General features: G+C 51.6%; 1 protein-coding gene across 2 annotated transcripts; it reads left to right on the forward strand.

Annotated features, from left to right (window-relative positions):
• The first annotated feature begins 210 nt into the window (after positions 1 to 210).
• On the forward strand, positions 211 to 14,627 carry PLVAP (plasmalemma vesicle associated protein). 2 transcript variants are annotated; one of them, XR_004349366.1, is made up of 7 exons: positions 211 to 722; positions 6,580 to 6,676; positions 6,795 to 7,507; positions 9,469 to 9,526; positions 9,662 to 9,743; positions 11,877 to 12,151; positions 13,985 to 14,627. XR_004349366.1 is itself a non-coding variant. In XM_032628394.1 (6 exons), exons 1-6 carry the CDS (start codon positions 354 to 356, stop codon positions 13,989 to 13,991), a joined length of 1,326 nt encoding a protein of 441 aa, XP_032484285.1. In that variant the 5' UTR covers positions 213 to 353; the 3' UTR covers positions 13,992 to 14,627. The 2 variants fall into 2 exon arrangements, 1 of the variants encoding a protein (XP_032484285.1); XM_032628394.1 differs by lacking the exon at positions 11,877 to 12,151 and having other exon boundaries at positions 213 to 722.
• Positions 14,628 to 15,717: the final 1,090 nt, after the last annotated feature.

Raw genomic sequence — 15,717 nt, forward strand, 5'->3', positions numbered from 1 at the left:
AGACCAGCTCTGGGCACAAAGCAAGGGCAGGTGGGGAAAATGAGGCTCAGCAAGGCCAAGGACGCCTGGTCACCTAGCCGGTGCCCCACCCAGTGTTAATCAGAGAGGTCCAGACGTGACATGGTGCCCTCCCCCCTTCCCTTCACAGCCCGGGTGGGAGTGTTGTGATAACCCACAGCCCCCGTTTCCTCCTGGCCAGGAAGGAGCCAGGCAGAGGAAGTATTAAGAGGAGTAATATAAACACTTCCCCCCTCCCCCCTGCCGTGGCAAGGTCTAGAAGGGGCAGAAGCCACCACCCAGAGCAGACCAGCCAGCAGAGCAGTGCCGGTGCACCGGGCAGAAGCTGGGAGGAGATGGGCTTGGCGATGGAGCACGGGGGGCCCTATTCACGGGCAGGGGGCAGCCCGAGGGGCTGCTGGTACTATCTGCGCTATTTTTTCCTCTTTGTCTCGCTCATCCAATTCCTCATCATCCTGGGCCTTGTCCTCTTTATGGTCTACGGCAACGCGCACGTGAGTACCGAATCCAACCTGCAGGCCACCGAGCGCCGGGCTGACGGCCTCTACGGCCAGGTGGTGGGGCTCACAGCCTCCCAGGCCAACCTGTCCGAGAAGCTCAACCTCACCTCCCGTGCCAAGGATGCCATCATGCTGATGCTGCTAAACGCGCGCCGCGACCTGGACCGAATCAACGCCAGCTTCCGCCAGTGTCAGGCCGACCGGGTAAGTCCACAGGCTGGACACCCGTCCCGGGGAACCCCAGGCTGGTCACCTCACCTCTCTGAGTTTCACTTTCCTCGTTCATGAGACAGGGACAGTCACGGACCCTACGTTTTGTGTGCCGAGCCCTTGTAGAGAAGCAATGCGTATTTTGTCTGTATATCTCATGCAATACTTGGGACACACTTCGACTAAAATATGATTTGTGGTCTATCTGGAGTTCAAGTTGAACTGGGAATCTGGTCTGTTGTCAGACCTAGGCCCATGGCTTAATGTGTATAAAGCGCCCAGAACGTACCAGCACATACTAGCTTCAAATAAGAGCTGGCTTAATAAACACTCAGAGTGTTGGATTCTTAGCAATTAGTATGAATGGTTCAGGTTTGCCTGAGGTTGGGTGTCCGCTTAGGAAATATTATCTCTTCGTTGAGTCCCAGGAGGTAGGGAGAAGATTTCAAACCCTTTTGCAGAGGGGAAATGGAGGCCTAAGAAAAGAGGTGGCTTGTTGGGGGACGGGGTGGGGGGCAGCAGGGAGCAGAAATGGGCAACCCTGAGTCTCGTGGAGACTGTCATCCCCCCCTCGTACCCCCAACTCCTATCAAACGCACTCAGCAAGATCCCCCACGTTCTCACACATACACGATTCCTCTGAGGAGGTCCCGTTCCTGGGAACACTGAGGAGATGTTGCCTCCTCAGGCTTTGGCTGGAATGGGGTGAGAGAAGGGGTGGGCAGGGGAAGGGAAGGGTTGGGGAGAGGGGCAGGCTCTCTTTCTCCCACAGGAGGTGTCTGGGCTGTTTGGGGCAGGGGACCGTGGAAAGAAAAGGCCTTTACTGGGGCTTCAGACCACCCAGCCCCTGCCACTGGGCAGGAAGGATGTGCACAGCTCCCCTCAGAACTGCCCAGGCAAGGGTGAGGTCTCCCCATCTCATTCCCCCAGGACAGGGCCGGTCCCCCTTAGATTCTCAGAAAAAGGTGAGCCCCCCTCAGACCCCCAGATGAGGCAAGTTCCCCCTCAGACCACAGGGCTGGACCATGTACCCCCTCAAATGCTCCCCACCCCTGACAAGGGCAGCTCCCTCAGACTTCTCAGTTCCCGGGAATTGGACCTTTTGAATCTTTCAGGACACGCATGGTCTTCCGGTCCAGGAGCCATTAGGAATCCCAGGATCATAAAGTTTTATTCTTTTGTTTTTTGGATTTTGTTTTTCGTTTTTGGCCATGCTGTGCCAGGGTCTTAGTTCCCCCACCAGGGATGGAACCCATGCCCCGTGCAGTGGAAGCGCAGGGTCTCAACCACTGGACCTCCAGGGAAATCCCTTTTTTGTTGTTGTTTTTGGTTTGGGTTTTTTTTGTTTTTACCATAAAGTTTTAGACATTCACACGCATCTCCAAATCCCGGACGGCCCCATCATAGAATATTAGAAATCTAAGAATCTGCCTCTTTACAACTTTAAATTTTGAAAATCGTAGCTTTCCCCCCCGCACACAAGTTGACAAATTCTTCTGTCCTGGAACCCCTCAGGGTTTTCTCCAAGGACCCCCCCAGGAAGCGGGCACTGATGCTGGGGAGTAGCCCCACCCCTGCCACGGCAGCCCCACATGTCTGATGGTACCAAGTATGAATTTTGATCTTTCCCTGATCCTGGTGGTGCTATGAGATGGATTTTTTTCTTAAATTCTCTGGAAATGCAGTTGCATTTCTGGCTCTGAGACCCCGGGAGAGAAAGGGGAAATTAACTCAGTGTGTTTTTTTTAGGGTATGCCCCACTCTGCCTGGAAGCACCTCCACCCAGGACGCATGCGGGAGAGATTTTTTTTGTCATGGATTTTTCTTTATTCGGCATTCGTAATAATCTTTTTGATGGTCAAATTATCCTGAAATAGGCCATAGGAACACCCTCAATCTGGCTCCTGTGTCTTTTGATGGAACTCCATTAGTCTTTGAGAGCTTCCTTGCTTTATGTCCTAACGAATATTCCAGAAAACCCTTCAGATTGTTTATACTTGTTCACTAATCAATTAGTTCTCTCCCTCTGAGTCCAGGGGAAACATGGCTACAGGAAAGTGAGGGAGAGACTCCTGAATTACTTCATAAAGATGTACCTGAGCACTCCTTAACAAGAGAAGATACTTTTTCTTGTATTGTCGGATTGCACTAGATCTACGTAAATATTCTTCTCATCGTCTTGACATCTGAGAACCTGTGCAGAAAAATACTTCTGTATTTTTGGGAGCTATTTCCTCCAACTGGAAGAAAACCTCTTTCGCACTTCATCTTTGGAGCCAACCCGTACCCTGAGATCTTCCCTTTCTGTAGTTAAGGCTTTTGAAAACAGACGTCACTGGAGCTTCCAGAGCTATTTCTGTCCTCCCCCATGCCCAGGTCATTAGGACAGGGCCAGCTTCCAAAGGAGTAAGGACAAAAAGTGACAGAAAGGCACACCCTCTTCACCCTTCAGACCTTTCCTTGTTATATTTCTGCAGAGCGTCTGTTCCAAAGTTTTAAAGATGTAAAAAACGTTATAAAGTTAAAATGTAATTCACATGCCATACAATTGGCCCATTTCAAGTGTACATAACGGGGACTTACCTGGCGGTCCAGTGGTTGTGACTCACACTTCCACTGCAGGGGACACTGCAGGGGACATGGGTTCGATCCCTGGTCCGGGAACTAAGACCCTGCATGCCGTGCGGTGCGGCCAAAAAGAATAGTAATAATTAAGTGTATATAATTTTTTTTTAAAAAGTGTAGATGAAAGAAAAAAGTGTACATAAGGATGATTTTTAGTCCATTCGCAGGGTTGGGCAACCATCAGCACAATTCAGTTTAGAACATTTTCATCACCCCCAAGAGAAACGCCACCAGCAGTCCCTTCCCATTCCCCCTCACCCAGCCTCTGACAAACACAAATCTGCTGTATGTTTCTATGGATTTACTTACTCTAGAGATTTCCTTTAAATGGAATCATGCACTATATGACCTTTTGTGTCTGGGTGTCATCCCCATTGTACAGCGTGTGTCAGTGCTTCCTTCCTTTTGATAGTCGAATAATATTCCACTGTATGGATGGATCACGTTTTATCCATTCATCTGTGGATGAAACACTTGGGCTGTTTCTACCTTTTCGCCACTGTGATTAGTGCTGCTGTGAATATTTGTGTGCGAGTTTTAGTGTGAACATACGCTTCCATTGCTCTTGGGTATATATACCTAGGAGTGGAATTTGCTGGGTCATAGTGTAATTCTATGTTTAACTTTTAGAAAAACTCGCCAGGCTGCTTTCCACTGTGGCTCCGCCATTTTTACATTCCCATCAGTACTGCCTGAGAATTCTGTTTCTCCCCATCCTTACCAACACTTGCCCATTCTTGTTTTCTGTTTTATTTATAGCCATCCTAATGGTTGTGAGGTGATATCTCATCATGGTTTTCATTTGCATTTCCTGATGACTGAAGACGACGAACATCTTTTTTTTTTTTTTTTGACGAACATCTTTTGATGTGCTGGTTGACCTTTTATATATCTTCTCTGGAGAAATGTCTATTCAGATGCTTTGCCTAGTTTTCAATTAGGTTGTTTTTTATTATTAATTTCTAAGAGTTTACTTTTATATATTCTGGTTACTATTCTCATCATCAGACACACGATTCGCAAATATTTTCCCATCTATGGGTTGTTTTTTTCCCTTTCTTTTTTTTTTTTTTTTTTTTTTTTTTTTTTTTTTGCAGTACGCGGGCCTCTCACTGCTGTGGCCTCTCCCGCTGCGGAGCACAGGCTCCGGACGCGCAGACTCAGCGGCCATGGCTCTCGGACCCAGCCGCTCCGCGGCACGTGGGATCCTCCCAGACCGGGGCACGAACCCGCGTCCCCTGCATCGGCAGGCGGACTCTCAACCACTGCGCCACCAGGGAAGCCCTTCCCTTTCTTAATGTTGTCCTTTCATGCACAAAAGTTTTTAATTTTAAGTCCAATTTATCTGCTTTTTCTTTTGTTGCTTGTGCTTTTGGTATCATATCTAAGAAACCATTGCCAAACCCAAAGTCATGCAGAGTTAACACCTGTTTTCTTCTAAGGAGTTTTATAGCTTAAGCCCTTACATTTAGGTCTCGGACCCATCTTGAGCTAATTTTTGTATATGGTGTGAGGTAGGGGTCCAAATTCATTCCTTAGTTTGTGGCTGTCCAGTTGTGCCAGCACCATTTGTTGAAGAGAATCTTCTTTCCCATGAAATGATCTTGGCAGCTGTATTAGTTGGCTAGGCCTGTCTTACAGTACCACAAATCAGGTGGCTTAAATAACAGAAACTTATTTTCGCACAAGCACAAGTTCAAGGTGTTGGCGGAATTATTTCCTTCCCAGGCCCATCAGGATCTGTCCCATGTCTCTCTCCTTGGCCTGTTGATGGCTGTCTTCTCCCTGTGTCTTCACTTCATGTTCCCTCTGTGCATGTCTGGGTGTCCAGATTTCCTCTTACAAGGACCCACCCTAATGACCTCATCTTAACTTAACTGCCTCTTTAAAGACCCTGTCTCCAAATACATTTACGTTCTGAGGTCCTGAGAATCAGGGCTTCAACATGGGAATTTGGGGTGGGGGGACACAATCCAGCCCATAACAGCATTCTTGTCAAAAAAAAAAAAAAAAAATCTGTTTTTCGGGGAATTCCCTGGCGGTCCAGTGGTTGGAACTCAGCGCTTTCACTGCTGAGGGCACAGGTTCAATCCCTGGTTGGAGAATTAAGATTCCCCCAAGCCACACAGCACAGCCAAAATCCGTTATTAATTGGCTGTAAATGTTTTCAAGGTTCATTCAAGTTGTAGAATATATCAGTGCTTTGTTCCTTTTTATTGCCAAATAGTATTAATCATAACTTTTTTTTTTATCTTGGTTGACTAAAATGCCTAGGGAAAGAGGTGAGTTTTTTTTTTTTTTATTAATTAATTTATTTTGGCTGTGTTGGATCTTCATTGCTGCGCACGGGCTTTTCTCTAGTTGCGGCCAGCGGGGGCTACTCTTCGTTGCAGCGTGCAGACTTCTTATTGCGGTGGCTTCTCTTGTTGTGGAGCACGGGCTCTAGGCGCACGGGCTTCACTAGTTGTGGCACGTGGGCTCAGCAGTTGTGGCTCTCGGGCTCTAGAGCACAGGCTCAGTAGTTGTGGTGCACAGGCTTAGTTGCTCCACGGTATGTGGGATCTTCCCAGACCAGGAATCGAACCCATGTCCCCTGCATTGGCAGGCAGATTCTTAACCATTGCACCACCAGGGAAGTCCAGGTGGGGTTTCTTTTAACTTTTTTTTTTTATTAAATGAATGAAAGATCCTTTAAATTCTATAGCGCTTTACAGTTTTCAAAAGTTTCACACACATGATTTCATACAATCCCATAATACCCTTTTTTAAGTTTCCTACCCCTATATTCCCCCTCCCTTCTTTTCTCTCCCCACTGGTAACCACTAGTTTGTTCTTTATCTGTGAGTCTGCTTCTGTTTTGTTATATTCACTAGTTTGTTGTATTTTTTAGATTCCACATATAAGTGATATCATACAATATTTGTCTCTCTCTGTCTAACTTATTTCACTTAGCATAATGCCCTCCAGGTCCATCCATGTGGCTGCAAGTGGCAAAATGTCATTCTTTTTTATGGCTGAGTCCTATTCCATTGTCTATAATCATAACAACTTTTGAAGATCAGACCAGCATCCCCTGTAGAGAAGCCATGTCTTTGTGAACTATGCCAACACAGACCACCTGGGTGCTGGATCTGAGGCCCCAGCCCTGAGAATCTGGGCAGCGCCGGGGGCAGGGGGTCCCACAGGAGCCTGACACTGAGCTCTGTCCTGTGTCACATCCGGACAGGTGATCTACATGAACAACCAGCGATACATGGCTGCCATCATCTTGAGTGAGAAACAATGCCAAGAACAACTCAAAGAAAGTAACAAGAGCTGCGATGGTGAGTGGGTTAGGGTTAGGGTTATAATTATGGACAGTGGAGAGCAGGGTAGCTGACTCCCCACCCAGTCTCTTGGCAGCCCCCAGCCTTCCTGACTCTTATGGTCCTGTACCCTTAGCTTTGGCCCTCACACTGAACCAGAAAGCCAAGACACTGGAGGTGGAGCTGGCAAAGGAGAAGGTGGTATGTACCAAAGACAAGGACGGTCTGGCGTTGGGCAAGCGAGTGTTGGAGGAACAGCTGGCCAAGTGCAGCAAAGCCCAGGATCAGCAGCAGCAGGAGCGACAGCTGGCCGAGGACCGTCTGCAAAAGGTGCAGGCCCTCTGCCTCCCACTGGACAAGGACAAGTTTGAGATCGAGCTGCGCAACCTCTGGAGGGACTCCATCATCCCGCGCTCCCTTGACACCCTGGGCTACAATGTGTTCCATCCCATTGGCTCGGAACTGGCCTCCATCCGGAGAACCTGCGATCACATGCCCACCCTCATGAGCTCCAAGGTGGAGGAGCTGGCCCGGAGCTTGCGGGCTGGCATCGAGCGTGTGACCCGTGAGAACTCGGACCTCCAGCGCCAGAAGCTGGAGACCGAACAGGGTCTGCGCGCCAGTCAGGAGGCCAAGGATAAGGTGGAGAAGGAGGCCCAGGCTCGGGAGGCCAAGCTCCAGGCTGAATGTGCCCGGCAGACCCAGCTGGCCCTGGAGGAGAAAGCAGCGCTGCGGAAGGAGCGTGACAACCTGGCCAAGGAGTTGGAGGAGAAGAAGCAGGAGGCTGAGCAGCTCAAGATGCAGCTGGCTGTCAGCAGCTCGACCCTGGACACCTGCATCAAGGCGAAGGTGGGCCAGAGGTCCCTGGCTTCAGATTGCGTTGGGGGTGGGTCTGGAGGTCAAGCTGATGGTGATGTTGAAGTTGGGTTTGAACTTTTTTTTTTTTTTTTTTTCCTTGGTGTTGAGGTTGGCTTCCCAGTCTAGGTTGGGTTACTTAGACTCACTTGAGAATTTCACTGGTTTCACTGATGTCAGGATTGAGGCAGAGCTCGGAATGGGGATCAGCATTGAGAAAAGGTGTCGGGTTAAGACTGGAGTTGGAGGTCGGGTGGCTGTCGGGTCCAGGGTGGAGTGAGGGGCAAATCTAGAATTGTGGTTGGTTTGGGGTTGGGGTGAGCTGAGACACTGAGGGTGGATTTAGGCTTGAGGCTGAGGTCAGACACGGGTGACTGTGAGTCTAATGCTTTAGGATTATGGTTATGTATTAACATAAGGATTTTATTGGCATCAGGTTTGGGGCGGAGTTTGGATTGGGAATGACATTAAGAAAGGGTTAAGGATTGGGGTTGAGTTTAGGAAGGCAGGTGGGCCTCAAAATTGGCTTAAGTTTAGGATTAGGGACTCATCCAGTGTTGGTGTCAGGGTTGGGGTGGGCTTGAGTTGAGTTGAAGGATCGGGGGGCACCAGGTTAAGGACTGGAAGTGATACCGGGGTTAGGGTGAGGGTTAAGGCAGGTCTAGAGAAAGGCGTCACGTGGACTCTAAATTTGTGGTTAGAGTTGGGTCAAGGTGGGTTCTTGGTGACTCCTGTGTCTAGAGTTGATTTGGGTTAAGGTTAAGGTTAGGGTTCCATGTAAGATTTCATTAGTCTTAGAATTAGGTTGAGTTTGGAGTTTGGATTGTGAGGAAAGGTTAAAAGTTGGGTCAGGGGTCACGTGCAGGGTGGCTCTTGGATCAAGGGTTTGGTGAAGAGTGAATCTAGGGTTTCAGTGGGTTTGGGATTGCATTAAGTTGAGGCTGGAGTTGAAGCTCAGAGGGGTGTAGGTGGTTGGTGGGCCTAGAGACGATTGGAAGTTCGGGGCCAAGGGCGGATTCAGAACTTCACGGGCATTAAGATTGGAATTGGCATTGACCGTGGGCTAGGAGTTGAGAGCGGGCTGCATTTAGGGTGGCTGGTGTTAGGATATATTTGACGTGAAGGATTAGGTGAGCCTGGGCTTCAAGTGCAGGTCAAGACTGGGTCTAGAGTAGAAGCCAGGTAGACGTTGATCTTGGGCTGAGGCTGGGCTGGGGTTCTCACTCAGGTAGAGGCTGAGGTCTGAGGCTGAGCTGGGGTTGCGTGTGGTATTGGGAAGGTATTTATGGGTGGCTGTAGCGGAGTGCCGGGCTGGCGCTGAGGGAATGGGGGTAGGGGGGTAGATTTTTCATAGCGGCTGGGCCTAGGGGATGGGTTATGGTCAGAGTTAGATGTAAAGTTATGATCGGATCAGGTTTGTCACTGGGACTGGGTTAAGGTCAGGCTTTGATTCTAAGGGAGGTTCTGTTTTCAGGTTGGGATCTGATTTTAGGTGACCGAGCTCAGAACTGGTTTTGGATTTCAGGTTTGGAAAGATCCTCTCGGGGTCCTTCGAGGGGTGGCATTGAGGATCGAGGTCCAGTTGGTTTACAGAGTGGGTCAGCTTCAGTCTGGAGCGGGGCTGGGTCGGGTGGATGGACTCAAATGGGGTCTTGGATTGGAGTCAGGCTGGCACCAAGGCTGTAATGGAGACCGTGGCAGGACCCCTGCAGAGTGGGGTCTCCGGGGGGCTGCCAAGGGAAGCCAGTCCCTGCAGTCCCCAATCATTTGAAGGCAGGTGTCTACAGGTGATTATATATCCGTCATCACGTGTCCTTCTCCATGGGTATCTGTCTGTTTTCTCCGCCCTGGAAGGAACTCAGGTCTCCAAGGGTGTGGAGAGGCAGGAAACTCCCTGGGATTCGTGTTTGGGATCCCTGGCCTCCACTAACCTCCTTTCACCCTTCTTCCCACAGTCGCAGCCAATAGCAGTGCCAAGACCTGCAGGCCCCGCCCCCAATCCCCCGCCCATTGGTGAGTGACGGAGGGCAGAGCCAGGAAAGGGGGGCGGATTCCACCTTGGATCCTGGGTTGCCAGCCCATTCCCTGACCCTGGAGGGGGGGTTACTAAGGCATTAGGTCGGGGCTGACCCCTCCCTCTCTTGGCAGACCCAGCTGGGCTGGAGGAATTCAAAAGGAGGATCCTGGAGTCCCAGCGACCCCCTGCCAGCAGTGTCTTAGCATCAGCCAGGTAAGGTTCTGGATAGGCTGAGACAGTTCAGTCTCAGGCTTTAGATGAGGCTGGGTACAGGACTAGGGGCGGAGGGAGGCTCGTATCACACTTGTTGCTTCCTTAATCGAGCACTTGCTGTATACCAGGCCCTATGCTGGACCGAGGGGACACAGCAGTGACCAAGACACGCACAGTTCCATTCATGAAACTCCCGAGTAGTGGGCCAAAGAGACAATGAAGGAGGCAGGGTGAGAAGAGTGACCAAGAACGTACCACGACTGGAGGCTTACTGTGATCTTGGCACAGTCCTAAGCACTCTGCCCAATTAACTCATTTAATCCTCAGAATCCTAATCCGTGGGTGAGCTACTGTTATCCCCACTTTCTGGATGAAGCAAATGAGGCATAGAGAGGGTGTGCATCGTGCCCCAGGTAACACAGCCAGAGCTGGGACATGAACCTAGGCGATCAGACTCCAGACAGGAAAGGGAGGGCCTGGATGAGGAAGGGACCTTTGAGCTGGAGGCTAGACAAGAGCTGGCCTGGGGGAAGGCAAGAGGAACAGTGCTCCAGGTGGCAAGAACAGCCAGGGCAAAGGCCCTGTGGGCGGACTAGGGTGGCAGAAGTGAACAGAGCCCAGGAAGGGGAAGAGGGAGAGCAGTGTCCGAGAGTGACCCTAGGCCTCTTACTCCACCCTTCTGAGCCACACTTTCTACTTCTATAAAAATGAGGGTCTCTGGGCTTCCCTGGTGGCGCAGTGGTTGAGAGCCCGCCTGACGATGCAGGGGACGCGGGTTCATGCCCCGGTCCGGGAAGATCCCACATGCCGCGGAGCAGCTGGTCCCGTGAGCCATGGCCGCTAAGCCTGCGCGTCCAGAGCCTGTGCTCCGCAACGGGAGAGGCCACAACAGTGAGAGGCCCGCATACCGCAAAAAAAAAAAAAAAAAAAAAAAAAAAGGGGGTCTCTGAAATCAAAGGCATGCAAATGCTTTGCCAGCCAAGTGCTGTCCACACATGGCTGGAGGAGCAAGGAACCCAGGGCCTCAGTGGGGAGCATCAAAGGTGCCTGGCACATGTTCAGGTGATGGTTCCATGCCTTTGACCCCCTCACTGCCTCCCAGGGCCTGGTCATCTGTTGGACGACACCTTGTGCATCACGGGGAAGGTGACTCAGACCACAGCTCCAAGAACACCCTGTGCTCCCTCCAGGGTCGCTCTTACACCCCCCCCAACCCCCCACCCCCTACCCTGTTCAGGACCACACTGCTGACCTAGGATGGGCATCCCATTTGCAGTTTAGGACCTGAGGTTCGAGGAGGTATGTGGGATTTTTGTCAGACCCCTCTGATCCCAAAGCCTGTGCCATCAACAGTTTTGCCACCAGGCTATTGTGAAGCTAGGTCTATTTCAGCCCCAGGGTGCTAAACAAAGCCCTTGGGGCCAAAAAGATTTCCAAACGTCTGTCATTAACTCCCCACGGTCCTCCGCACCCAGCTCCATCTTCCCTATGCCTCTTCTTACATACTCCCTCTGACAGGGAGCTCACCCCCTTACGGAACTGGGTCCCCTCGCTCTGGATAGCTCTGCCTGGGAGAAATCCCTCAGCCTCGGGCAGCCTGCAGAGAGGGAAGCAAGGGGGTAGGGAGAAGACCCTGCTCTGAGCAAACAGTTTTCCTCTCTCCATCTTGGCCTGAAGCCATCATGGCAAGGAAGGAGGTTCTATTATTATCCCCACTTCTCAGAGGAGGGAACTGAGGCCCCAGGGAAGTGATCAGCCCGGGGTCATGCGTCAGCAAGTCAGGGCTGGAGCCAGGCTCCCAGTCCAAGCCTGTCCCGGTCCCAGCTGAGGATGGGGAAGCTCTTGACATTGTTTACCCCAAATGACGTACCGCCCCCCCACCCACCCACCGCCACGGAGGAAACAATGTGTACTTAAGCCTGGGCCCCTCCTGCTTCTCTCTGCAGTATCACAGGAAGGGCTTCTGGTCCATGGGCTCCCGCCTTGATTTGCCTTCCTCTGAGAGAGGGGCCGGGCAGGAGCAGGCTGGGGTCTTCTTCGGCTCCGGTTTTGAGCCCCAGCTCGGCCAGGCACTCAGTGGACAGCCAGTGAGGGACTGAATCGTAACGTCCCAATTTTATATGCCCCCAACAGGGGACCAGATCCGAGGCCTCGCGTCAAATCACCCACCCCATGATGGGGACTGTTGATTCCTTTTCCACTCATTCCTTCTGGGCCTCGAGAAAGTCTGCACTGCTGCTAACTCACCCTCATGCCTCCCAGACCCTTGCAGTTCTCCCATATTCACAGAGGGAGGGCAGACCCAGGCTCCGGCGTCAGCTGCACTTGAGAACACGGTCTTGCTTTTTCACTGAACATTTTTAAGTGGTTTTCTATTAATGGCAAATGCACCAGCTTTCCTTCACTTGGTAAGACTGAGTATCCTTTGGAGATCACTTTATTTAAATGAAAAAAACACAACACGATGGAGGTGAAGACGAATATTAAGTGAATATTGGTGTAGCGGCTACGTGGCCGGAGATGGCACAAGTCACAATGTGGAAGGTTGAAGATGGGAGCTCAGCCCTGGCTCTGAGCCGAGCACACAGCGAGTGTCGATTCAAGTTCACTGCCATCGCTGTGACCGTTTGTTTTTTCATTCAACCCACATTTCTTGAGCAGCTCCTGGGTGCTGAGGACACGGGGAGGAATAAGGCACAGAAATCCAAATCCTCACCCTCGTGCGGCTGACAGTCTAGTGGGGGAGGTGGATGACAAACCAGATGAGTGAGCCATGATAGGGACCCTTGGTGATGAGTGAAACAGAAAAGGGATGAGGGAGCTTGAGGAGGTTGGAATTTTCCACGGGGGTGGGGTGGGGGCGGGGCCAGGGCAGGCTTCACTGAGGAGGTGACATTTGAGCAGAGAGCTAAAGAAGATGAGGGAGGAGCCATGAGGGGATTCTCAGAAGGGTGCACCAGGCAGTGAGCACAGCCCGTGCAAAGGCCCTGAGGCAGGACCATCCATGCCCGGTGAGTTTGAGTGAGGCAGCTGGTGTGGCTGGAGCTGAGCGATCGAGGGGAGAGTGGGAGGAGGTGAGGTCAGGATAAATCAGGCAGGGCCTTGGGGCTGCAGTGAGGACTTTGGGAGCCCTGGGAAGGCTGTGAACAGCAGAGGATGTGACCCGACTCAGGTGTTCACAGGCTCATTCTGGTCGCTGTTGTGGAGGGTGAAGGTGGGAACCTGAGACAGGGGTGAAGGCGACTGTGCTGGTCCAGATGAGCGATGGGGTTTAGGAGCCCCAGTCTCTGAAAATGGCCAGGGATGACCCTCCCTTGCAGGCTGGTGAGCAGGAGTAGTTAAAGGATGTCTGTCGGGGCTGCCTTGGAGCCTGTGAATCCTGGTAGAGGACAGAGCCTGGAGCTGGGAAGGGGGGCACCAGAGCCAGCCAAGGAACGTGAGGTTGCGGGGGCCCCAGGGAAGAGCCAGGGAAGGAAGGGAGGGGGCCAGCGGAAGCAGGACTTGGCAGAGGCCCCCACCTCCCCCATCAGGAAACAGCCTCTGAGCCAACCTCTGACCCCTCGTGAGAACCTTTGGCAGGCCCAGGAGGGGGAGGGGCATCCCAGACAGCGGGATGGCTCCTGCAAAGGCAAGGGGGAGGGGCGGAAGTGAAGTGATGGCTCTGAGAATTTGGGGGGTACTTTGTCAGGTTTTGATTCCCCAGTGGGGAGGCCTGGTGGGGGCATAGTGGGTGGAGCCTTGAATGTCAGATACAGAAGATCTGGCTTTGTCCCAAGGGCGCTGGGGAGCCATGGGAGCATGTGAGTAGGGGCAGGCTCATTAGAAAAACCCTCCTGGGAATGAGTGAGGGGCCAGGTCTAGGTCAGTTCTGTGTAGACCAAAAGGGAAACTGAGGCCCTGCCTGGGGGCCGGGGGGCCGGGGACTTTGGGCAAACACCCAGGATCCCCAGGGCCTTAGGGAGCAAAGGGGAGAGAGTCAGACAGACTGCAACAGAGCCCTGGAGCACAGGAGGCGGCCCCTCTGAACCTCAGTCTATATAATGGATAGGCACACATCTCAGTCCCACCTGTCCCACAGAGGTTCAACAAGGCGAAATCTAAGGGCAGGTTGAAACCGGCAGGAGCCCTAGGGTTCTTGGGAACAAGAAGGGGCCCAGGGGAAGAGGCAGGCCCAGGCGAGGCTTGTCCTGCCGTCTGTCTGTCTGACTGACTATTGTATTCCCATCTCCTTCCTGCCCCAGTGGCTGAGGAGGCTCTAGGCCCCGAAGACCGAGGGGTGGCCCCGACTCACCGGTCTGGAGACTAGGTGCAGCGAGACGCCCACGGCGAGGGACACAGCCAGGGTGGAGTCAGATAATGCACGCACGACAAAGTGGGCGCCCTTGGCCTGCGCCCTCTGTTCATCCTCCGCCACACCGCACCCACACCCCCTAACACTCTCTCCGCACCACACAATCCCTCACCCCCTAGATGCCGGGACGACGTCACAGCTGCAGTGACATCAATCACACAGACATGGTGGTGACGTCACACAGAGACAAGGCAATGACATCACAGAGATACACGCAACATCACACACGCACTTCCTGCCCAGCCCTTGCCCAAAATCACATCCCTTTGTGCACGCGGGTCAAGGCACCCACAGCATCCCTCACTCATCTGGAGCATCTTAGCGCTCCAGGTCTGGGGGAGTGAGAACAGGAAGACATTCACCTTTGTCCTCCCCTGAGAGTTTCCAGGCCCCCGAGAGAGGGAGCATCTGGTCCAGGGGACCCCTCAGAGCCCACGAGGGTGCTGCCCCTTCACTCTCTCTCCCCTCCATATCCAGCCCTGCCTGTGGCCCATATAAATGTTAGTGGCACTAAATAAATGTTATCAAATCCCTTCAAAGACTCCAGAGTCATGATTTCTGCTTTGAAAAGGTACCACCAGGCTCTGAGTGAGAAAAAAACTAGGAATAAGATGAAAGCTGAAGAATCCCATCGCCAGCGTCCCCAGGTCAGAAGACCCTCCAACCCGGAGCAAACGTGAGTAGACACCAGCTTCCCCCAAGCAGTAGGCATCTCCATATGTGAAGAGAAATGGCAAAATCATAGTCAATAAGGGTTTCATGAAATGCCTACAAAACCCCACATTGTGACAGCATTGTCGTCAATTTAGTGTTTGTTTAAAATAGCAGATTTTTTTCCTATTTTTTTAAAAAGCATACATTTAGAAAGCAGTTTCTTAAATAAATACAAATAAAAAGCGGTTTCTGAAAAAGCAGATAATCTATTTGTAGCTTTTGTTTTGGCTAGGTTTGCAGAGATTCCCCCAGGTACAGACAACAATTACTGAGGTACCACAGCCTGCTTTGCAGGAACTCCTCCTCACCAAAATGATTCCAGAACAATATCACAAAAGTCCCAGGCATTTGTTTGGTTTGAGGTTTTTTGGTGGGAAGATGGGATGTTAGAAAGGGCACCAGTGTCCAATTAGGGAGCACTTCAACTCACTGATCACTAAATTAGCAGGAAGCCGGGGAAATTTTGCACGTTAGAGGAACACAGGGAAATCACAACATGCCCAACAGACTGGGGAAAAAAGTGTTAAAAAGCTATAATACCGACTGCTGGTGAAGATGTAGAGAAAAGGGCATTTTCCTACGGGACTGGTAGAAATGCACATCTCATCCTGGCCCTTCTGGAAATTAGTTTGATGATACTTAATAAAAACGAAGACAGGGAATTCCCTGGTAGTCCAGTGGGTAGGACTCTGCCCTTTCACTGACCAGAGCCCGGGTTCAATCCCTGGTCGGGCAACTAAGATCCCGCAAGCTGTGTGGCGTGGCCAAAAAAAGAAAAGTGAAGACATACAAATCCTTTGGCTCAGCAACCCCATTCCTGGGACTTTATCCCTGAGAAGTGAAAACTCCAGGAAACAAAGCAAATGGCCATGGGTGGTAAATGGCCTAAAAATCGTCAAGGGCTTCCCT

Source organism: Phocoena sinus, chromosome 3 (genome assembly GCF_008692025.1).
Source record: "Phocoena sinus isolate mPhoSin1 chromosome 3, mPhoSin1.pri, whole genome shotgun sequence".
NCBI classification, from domain to species: domain Eukaryota; kingdom Metazoa; phylum Chordata; class Mammalia; order Artiodactyla; family Phocoenidae; genus Phocoena; species Phocoena sinus.